Source organism: Emys orbicularis, chromosome 15 (assembly GCF_028017835.1).
Source record: "Emys orbicularis isolate rEmyOrb1 chromosome 15, rEmyOrb1.hap1, whole genome shotgun sequence".
Lineage (NCBI taxonomy): Eukaryota > Metazoa > Chordata > Testudines > Emydidae > Emys > Emys orbicularis.
In genome coordinates, this window is record NC_088697.1 from 22600306 (window position 1) to 22609779 (window position 9474).

The following is a 9474-nucleotide window of genomic DNA, read 5'->3' on the forward strand; positions in this document are numbered from 1 at the left end:
TGCAGTATCCTCGGCTTATGCCACAGGATAAACACTCCAGCATTCACTGGCCATTCCACTGGCCACCGCAAAGAGCTTGTGGAACTTTTGGTAAGGGGAGTGGGGGTTAACCCCCAAGTCTGGACCAAATCAAAACTCAGGTATTGAAATTACATTCTTCCTCCCCCAAACTCCCTTGCAGTTTCAGCTGGATTTGGGATTGTGTCCCAAAGTATTGTGGATGGTTGCCACAATTGCTGTTTAAACATCAGCTGCGCTCCACCCCAGAGGAAGCCACATTTCACTGGTACAGCTTGTGCAATCTTTAAAGATTATAATGCAATCCTTCAATAACATAAGCATGTCCTCCAATGCACTGCACCTCCAACAGCACAAAATACAATGTTTCAGTGCGGATCCCATGGGAAGAGTGCCACCTATCATCAGCCAGCACCAATTCCTGGAATATCTGAGTGTTCCCCTTGGGGTCTCCTCTTCACATACTGACCCAAGTTGACCCTGCTTAATTTGTAAAATGTAATGGAGTCACAGCACAAGGTAGGACGGCTGCATATTACTCACCATTTCAAAGCACCCAACTTCAAGCCTGGTATTTGGCGCTGCCTTGAAGCACTATCCTATGTTCAGCCCACTGATACTGTCAACATGCTGCGCATAACCTGAAAAAAGAGTCCTTACTTATTAGCCTTCTTCCCATCCGTCTGGGATTTCCCATCCACCTCTGCCTCGCTGAGCTCTTCCGTTGGGCTCTGAGGTTCCGACCTGGGAAACGCCGTCTTCAAAGTGTCCACAATGGCATTGAGCACAATCTGCCAGGGGTGGGAAAAGCAAGGTGGTTAGCTCCTTGTGAAAGAGGAAGATAACATGTTCCAGAAAGAGGTGTCCTCTGGCTTCCAACTCAGCCGGTAACTGTCTATCGACCGCTACTAAGGAGGAAGAAGAATGTGGCACGGCCAGAACAACCTTCACTTTGGGATTAAAAGAGCTCAGTGCTGCACCAAAAAATGTCATCCATGCTCCTTTAGGGTCAGGTCCTGCTGTCAGCAGAGTCAACGGGAGTTTATTGGGGAAGCCAGTGGGACAAGGCATGGGCCCATAATGCCCCTTAACAGCTTTTTTTTTTTTTTAATATGGAGACATACCGATCTCATAGAACTAGAAAGGACCTTGAAAGGTCATCTGAGTCCAGTCCCCTGCCTTCACAACAGGACCAAGTACCATCCCTGACAGATTTTTTTTTTTTTGGTCCCAGATCCCTAAATGGCCCCCTCAAGGATTGAACTTACAACCCGAGGTTTAGCAGGTCAATGCTCAAACCACTGAGCTATCTCTTGCTATTAGGGGCAAAGGGGTAGCCAAGATGCCCAGAGAAACGGACAAGAACTGATGGGCAGCTCAAACCTTCACTTAGCTTCAGTCTCTCCAGCTCCCATGGCTGACAGGCGCTCCCCTTTAGACCAGGCCTACACTGCAATCGCAGGCGGGTGATCACAGCTTGTGGAGACAGACTCAACGCTAGGGTTGATCTAGCTAGCTGGAATAACAATAGCAGTGAAGCCGTGGCAAGTACGTACCCAGGTGCTGGGTGGGCTTGTACAGTCCGTGCTGCTGCTAGCAATCATTATTCGAGCTAGCTAAATCAAAGTTAGCTCAGGGATGCCTACATGCGCTGCAGTCACGCCTCTGACCGCAGGGTAGACGTAACCTGAGAGTCACAGGGCCTCTCCAGGTAACATTTTAGATGGAGGCCTGTTAAACCGTCTGAACTGCTCATATGCTTGTAAAGGACACTTCTTAAAGTGCCCCTACTGGAGCTGCCGGGGGTTCAGTGGAGTGGCAGGCGCTGAAAGTGATCCATCTGTGGATAGAGCCCTCGCTTGGGGTGTTCAGGGCATGGGAGCAGCTACTGCTCTGGCAAGATTCCATCTGGGAGAGGCACGTGGTAGAATTTTAATGCAACAGCAAAAGGAAGAGAGACTGATTTCACTTTGATTTTGTTTATGGGCACCAGGTGCACCACGAGAGGAAGTGTTGGCCAGCATGTCAAGTGTGTTTAAATTAGACTGTAATATCTTCAATGCAGGGACGCTGTCTGAACAAGGGCAGGACAGCCTGGATTGTGTGAACATCACAGGGGACAGAGTAAATTTGGAAAATTGAGACTTTGGATAAATCAAGGGAACTTTCAGTGTGACTGTTGCAGAGGGAGGAGGGGCAGGACCCTGTTTGGGGGGATGGCTGTTGCGCTGGGCTGTGTATATTTCAGCACTCTGGAAACTGGAAGAACGAAAAAGGGAAAGCTATAAAAAGCATCACTCTCATTCATTCAGAGCCAAATACACCGCGCATCCAGGCATTCAGCTAAGCTTTAACCCAAGTGGTTTTAACAAGCAGTCGTGCACCCAGGTGTCCAAGCAGAAACCGATCTGTAAAGGACAGGTTTGAAAACTTTGTATTGCTCTCATTAAATAAATAAATAAATAAAAAACTGCCCATTAACAATCAGCTGATTGGCCAGCTGATGTAAATACAGTAACCCATGAGTACCAATCCCCAATTCTAACTACTAGACTATGCATCTTTATCTAATTATTAAAATATCTATGCAGCAAGGTTTCCTAGGAAAAACACAATGTGTAGGTTGTAGGTATCTTACACCCCTCCTATAACCTGAGATCAGGTAACACATGTTACCACTCAGGAGATTTGTTCAGAGAGCTCACAATCCAGGAGGAGATCTGGGGAAGAGTACCCAAAGGTGCACCAGGCACATAAGAGTTAGTACCTTTCTGAATCACCAACACTTGAGCTCATCAACTGAGCTGGGCACTTGCAAGATGGGGTGGGAAAAGTGGTCATTGAAACGAATGAACCATCCCTCTGTCTCCTCTTCTTTCCCCTTCTGTTACCTACAAAGTCCTATGCTTTTGATGGGAAGGGTAGCAATTTGGGTCACAGACGCCATTTGCACAAAGCAAGCAAGGGTGGTCTTATGGTTAAAGCACGTGACTGTGACTCCAGTGACCCAGATTCCCTAGGCAAGTCATTCGATATTTCTATGCCTTGGTTTCCCCCGCTGTGACAGGGGGATTAGAATACTTCATTTCTCCACTTCTGTGGCCATGCAGATTGCAAGCTCTCTGGGGCAGGGACTGTCTCCAACCAGGGGTATGTACAGCACCTAGCACAGTGGGGTCCCAGAGCTCAGCTGGGGCCTCTAGATGCTAATAAATAACAACAGGCAGACAAAAGCCTAGGAGGAGAAAGTATTTTAATGCGTTAGGATGAGAGCATTCACACAAATGGAGCTCAGCAGATGGCAGCTACACAGGGGCATGAAGGTACCTTGTCTATTCTGGAGACCACGAAGGGTTTCTTGACAAACGCGATCCTGGCGTCCGTGTTCAGGGCGAGGAACTCCTGCACCTGCTCACTATTGGCAATCTCGGGAATGCTGCACAGTTGCTGCAAAGGAAAACACAGGGTTGGGTCCTCAGAGACAGATGAGTCCTGGTAAAGCCTGTTGTCCATCTCTCCTGGTGATCAGTACCAGATTGTCTTTTATGCTATAGTCTCCAGATGGTCCAAGAGACTGCACGACCACCACTCCCCAGGGAAAATTCTCCCACCCTCCGACAGGGTATTTGTTGAGCTATCCACCCTGAATTTCTTCCCTCCTCCATAAAATGCAAGAGGGCAAAGTCATGCCTTGTATGGATGATTTGGAGTCAGTAGGGGGAAAAAAGCAGACCAAGGCTTCTCTTCTTGCCTCCTCCCTCCCTCCACCCTCCCCCCAAAAAAATTAGAGGCCATTTCTGAACGTTTGACTTGCCCAAGGTCACATACACATGTGGCAAAGCCAGGATAAAAGCCCAGTCCCCTGCTCTAACCAGTCCATCACTACTCTGCTCTGTTCAGTCACACAGATGGATCCTGCCCAAACAGATCACAGTCATAAGGAAGAGAGAGGCGGCTGAGTCTGTTTAATGATAGGGACCTGAGAGAACATCTCACCTTCAAGAACGATTCCAGGAGACTTTTTCTGGCTTCCACCTTGTCACTGTCCATGTTTCCGAACGGAAGATCAGGAAAAAGTTTCTTTGGACCTTTGACATCTTCAAAACAAAACACATGCATAAGTAAAAATAAGACGCATCAGTAATGTTAATAAAGGGTTAAATCCCGACTCATGCTGAGGAGTAACTTACTACACCCATAGGCCAATGGCAGAGTACGTTAATGCTCTGCATGAACTAGGGTGAAATGATCTGGCCTCAAATATATACAGAGCTTTCATCCCAAGTCTTTAAAGACACAGGACTCTGCAATGCCAAAGGACTGGAGGTGTTGGTTAAGAGATAATAGACAACCCGAGAGAATTTATTATCTGTAATAAGTTGTTATATTACAATGTTTCAACATTATCCAAACAATGGACTTTCCAGTGTGCTGGAGATTTCAAAACCCCGACTTTTCATTCCAAAATCAGAATGAAAATAATTCTCAAAACCAGAGGCTCCTATGGTATGGAAATTCTGTTGTCTGACCAGCTCTCCACTGCTTAGTCAAGGGCCCCCCATTATGTTAGGAAAGGGACATCCTAACCTGGGCTGCAGCAAGGGCTATGTTAAGACCTTAGGAGGAATCTAGCAGCCAGCCCTGCTCTGCACTTTGATGTGCACCAGTTACCAGACATGGACACTCCTCCCCGGCGTCCTCTCTTCTAACTAGCTTGGCAGAGGAACGGGAATTGCTTGTCGTTTGAGTCCCCCAGCAGTTAACCCCTGCAGTGATTTGGATTAGGGAAGCCACGAGCTACACTCAGTTGAGCCATATTTGGTGCTTGCGCTGCATGTTGGTCACCTCTACCACAGGGCTTGCTCCTGGAACCTACAGTGATGCTCCTTGAAGCACCCACCCATCAGCAATCAGGATGGGGTGACCAGCTCCCGCCCACCACTCTGAGAGCCCCGTTCCCATCCCGGGGGAGCTAGCCCAGTGTTGCTGGCTGACCCACACCCCTCTCTGCTGTTGTGCATCACAGTGCACAGCAGGCAGGGATATCAGGAAGAGGATGGACTGGGCAGTGCTGCAGAGGCTCCTACAGCAGGGAGAATGGCTGATATGCATTGGGGGAGGTGGGGGGCAGGATATATCTCACTGTGGCCAGAAGGGGGCACTTGGGAACTCAGATGAAGTTCAGAGAGAGGCAGGGGGTATACTGAGGTCATCCTAGCCTCCTGGTAACCCACCGTATGCTGGCCTATGGACGCTCACCGGGCCTTCTCAATGGGGCACCCATTATATTTAGCCAAGCAGTGCCTTGCAGAGGTGGCAAGGAGGGGCAGGGAGGTGGGGAAGGCAGCTAGGGCTTTTACAGGGAACCAGCTTGAGTGCTGACTTTTAACGAATTTCCGCAGCTCGGGTTTCTCCTCCAGCCTGGTCTGCAGGTTCAGGAACTCGCGATAGCGCCGGTTCACCGTGTGGTAGGCCACTTGCTGGAGGCTGTTGGCGTTCTCACTCTCCAGCGCAGTCTCATACTGCGGGGAAAGAGGGCAGGCCATTAGTCAGTCGTTAACTTGTGGAGACCAGACACACCTCAGGGACAAAGATCCCTCCCTGGGCCAGGGGATGGGACCCAGGAATCCCCACTCTCAATCTCTCGCTCTAACCACTGGGCCCACACTACCCCCCGGGGTGGATAAAAGTGGAGGATTTTTTTTTTTTTAATAATTTAAATGGGATTTGATTTTTGTTATTTAAAATTCGAATACATTTTTTGTTTTTAAAAATAAACCTATTTAAAATGAAATCTGAATTTAATACAAAATATGTTAAGGCCTAAACTTATTATAATCTCTTAAAACATTTGAACAAACAATAAATATGCTGAATCCATGAGCCTCTATCAAAACCTTTGAGTTAAAGGCTGCTTTTCTATAAAAAGAAAGAATCGGGGGAAAACCCATCTACCCTGTGAGGTGAAGCTTAATAAATATGGCACAATAGTGGTAAATAAGCAATAGATCAGGGGTCGGCAACCTTTCAGAACTGGTGTGCTGAGTCTTCATTTATTCACTCTAATTTAAGGTTTCGAGTGCCAGTAATATATTTTAACGTTTTTAGAAGGTCTCTTTCTATAAGTCTATAATATATAACTAAACTATTGTTGTATGTAAAGTAAATAAGGTTTTTAAAATGTTTAAGAAGCTTCAATTAAATTAAAATGCAGAGTTCCCCAGACCAGTGACCAGGACCCGGGCAGTGAGAGTAACATTGAAAATCAGTTCGCGTGCCACCTTCGGCACGCGTGCCATAGGTTTCCTACCCCTGCAATAGATCATTCACCATTTTCTTCCATACTAAAAAAAAAAAAAATGTACAATTAATAAAAGTCTGAAAATATTAAGCTATACAGTTGCTTAAATAAATATAGCTAGTTATAGTGTACCTTCCTAGGTACCAAATCTCATGTGAAGGCTCTCTTTAGTTGTAAATCAACATGATTTTTATGATCATCTCAGCCAAGGAGAATACATCTTTCTTTAGAAAAGAACTGAAGTACAAATGGAAAAGTTGATTGAAACTGAGGATTTCGAATCAAGGTTTTCCACTTGGTCATTGAAATCACAGATTTAAATCAACCTGCCCTGCTATGGGCAAAGCTCTCAGCGGAGGGGGCAATTAGCTTGGCCTAAAACAGCTTGCTGATCCTCTCTTCCAGAGCATTGGCCTTCCTGCAATGCCCCCCCTCCAACAAGAACAGAGGAGTGACTGTATCACCTTGACGGTGTAGAGTGTGTAGGGATGGAACCCTGTCCCGCTGTGTTCCCGGGCAGTGATGGTTCCGGTTATCCGCAGGTTCTGGATGATGACTGGGCTGTCAGGGCTACTGAGCGGCTCAAAGCTGAAGGTATGGGAGGAGTAAAGTGGGAGAGGCGGCTGGCTGGGGTCCAGGGGACTCTTCGCTGGGTTCTCCAGAAAGGACGGTCGCCTCGAGAAAGGCTTCTCTGGATCGGCCAGCAGGGTGGTGACAGAGGCCAAGCTTTCTTCCTTCTCCACCGCGGGGTCGATTTGTATGTCAGGGCACTGGCCCAGCGCAGAGGGGAGGACGCTCGTTTCAGAGCTAGAGGCGGTGTTCTCCTCCAGATACCCATCCTTGGCAACCACACCGTCCTCTTGGTCCAGGCCGTTCGGCCCCTCCAGCACCCCAAAGGAATCCTGGAATGTGTCAGTGAGGAATTCCTCCGTGGACAAGAGCACCACGGAATCAGAGTCCTTGCCGAGGTCAGACATAGGGGACTCCAGCTCTGAGTCCTCACACAGGAAGAGGGAGCCCAGAGTATCTGGATGGGGGTAGTGCACGGGCGTGCTCCCGGCTTTCCTACCGTCAACATCAGCACCAGGCTCTCCGCTCGTCACATCCTTCCCCTCTTCCGCTTCCTGGGGGTTGCACTCCAGACTGTCCACCACATCGTAACTGGGGAGCTCTGAAGGCCTTAGAGATGGTGCCACAACTTTCAGTGGCAAAGAATTCGGCACTGTGGGCTGGCAGGGGGAGGCGGACAACGGAGGCTCCTCCCCCTTTCCCCGTCTCACCCCTTTGCTGCCCATCTTGGAGAAAATCCCAATTAGCAACAGGTTGATCCAGTCAGGATCAGACATCTTCTTGATCATAGGCAGAAGAACATTGCAGGTGATCAGCTCCACCACCACAAAGCGCCCAGTCCTAGTTTCCAGGTGAGGCTTGGGCACCATCACCCGGAGCAACAGGTCCACAATGCTTCGGGCATAGTTCACTTCCATGGCTGGGCTCTGGACGGCTGGGTGCGGGGCAGAGAGCTCGCTGTACGCTCGCCAGAGCTGGTCTGCCAGCTGAGTTGGTCCTGCCGGGCTCCTTGCAGTCTCCATGCTCTCCCTTGCTTTCATGTAGCTTTGCAGGTGGCAACCACAAAGCAAGAGAATCTTATGGGTCAAGGCTTGCTTGTCCACCAGTGCCATCCTCCTTTTGAGCTCTAGGGCCAGGCCTGTCATGGCCTTCCTCACCTCATCCTCAAAGCCCTGCTCACTGCTGACCGTCCGGTACCACGAGGATACAAAGTCCCGGATGATCTTCTGGATCATGCGGTCAATCTCCTCGTCCAGCTGCCTCTCCGCCTCGGGGCTCTGCGGGCAGCTCTCCAGCAGGACAAACCGTTCCAAGTGGAGCCGGCTGCGGGTGCCGATGACGGCCTGGGACCCCAGCCATCCCCCCAACACTGCCAGCAAGCCGGAGAGGAGGCAAAGCAGCCAGACATTAACCAGCAAGTGGACGACTAATAACCAGGCTAACAGGGCCCCCAAAACCATCAGCTTCCTGTTCCCTACCAGGTCGCTCAGCCCGCTGCCTAGGCTAGCGCAGGACTCCTGCGTCTTTAGCATCCTCTGGTTTTCCATCGAAAGAACCAGGGAGCTTGGTGCTGGGCTTGCAAGTCTGAAAGCCTATTTCCCCAGCCCAGGCAGATCAGCACCTTGTAAACATCACATCCAACCAGCTGGGACACAGGAGAGGCAAACGCAAACTACTCTCTGCTGACTGCCAAACCCCAGCACCCAGACAGCCCCACAGAGCCACGGATTACAAGCGAGGAGGCGCTTTGCAAAGGCACCTTTGCCTCTCTCTCTGTCACAGCCCCAGGTAAGACCAAACCAGCCAGGCCAACCAGCCCCCTTTAAAACCACTGGCTCCTGGAACGACATGAGTTGCTTTAAAAACTACAGCTGGGTGAAAAGCTTCCTGCTTTTCAGATCACAGGGGCAGAGCGACCCTCGCCTCTCCTCCCCCCACATCTGCACCCCAACTTGCCCTATAACCCCCCTGCCAAGCCAGTGGGCTCTCAAATCGTGCTGCCACCCACAGGGCCTTAACTGGGTGCTCGCTGGAATACGTCACGGGTTTGTCTGAGTGCTGCATTGCCAGGCATTGCTGGTGCTTGGCTCCTTCGCTCTCTCCCAGCTCTGCTTGGCATCTGTGGCTGGCTCAGCAGCTGCTCCCCTGCCTGCTGCTGGCCCCTCTCCTGCCAGGAAATGGACCTGGGGCTGGTGGCTCAGGGCTGTTGTCTGAGAGCTGCCGGATCTGCCTCTGCCAAGGAGATGCGAGCGAAAGGGGAAAGGGAAAGGCCCAAAGCAGCACAGAGAGGCTTTTCTCAGTGCCATCTAGTGAAAGGGAAGCAGCAGCACAGAAAATACTGCGGCAGTTCAAAACATGGTCTCTGCTCATGCAGCCACTAGCACATCCTGGGGACTTGAGGTGGCTTTTACTAGCAAATAATAATCAACAGTGTAACATCTGGGGCAGCCAAAGGAAAGACACGAGCCCACGTGGTGTAAAAATCCCACAAACACTAAAGTAGCTAGAGCAGTATCTGCCCTCCCAACTAGGGTGACCAGATGTCCCGATTTTATAGGGACAGTCCCGATTTTGGGGTCTTTTTC

General features: G+C 49.8%; 1 protein-coding gene across 1 annotated transcript in view; it reads right to left on the bottom strand.

Annotated features, from left to right (window-relative positions):
- SNX19 (sorting nexin 19) overlaps window positions 1–8436 on the bottom strand; it is a 48641-nt gene extending 40205 nt beyond the window's left edge. Inside the window, exons 1-5 of the mRNA XM_065417197.1 lie at window positions 6784–8436; window positions 5402–5540; window positions 4015–4115; window positions 3346–3465; window positions 679–809 (exon numbers count right to left, since the gene is read on the bottom strand). Of these exons, the coding sequence (XP_065273269.1) occupies window positions 679–809; window positions 3346–3465; window positions 4015–4115; window positions 5402–5540; window positions 6784–8436 (2144 nt within the window). The remainder of the gene's footprint in view (window positions 1–678; window positions 810–3345; window positions 3466–4014; window positions 4116–5401; window positions 5541–6783) is intronic.
- Between the last annotated feature and the right edge of the window lie 1038 nt (window positions 8437–9474).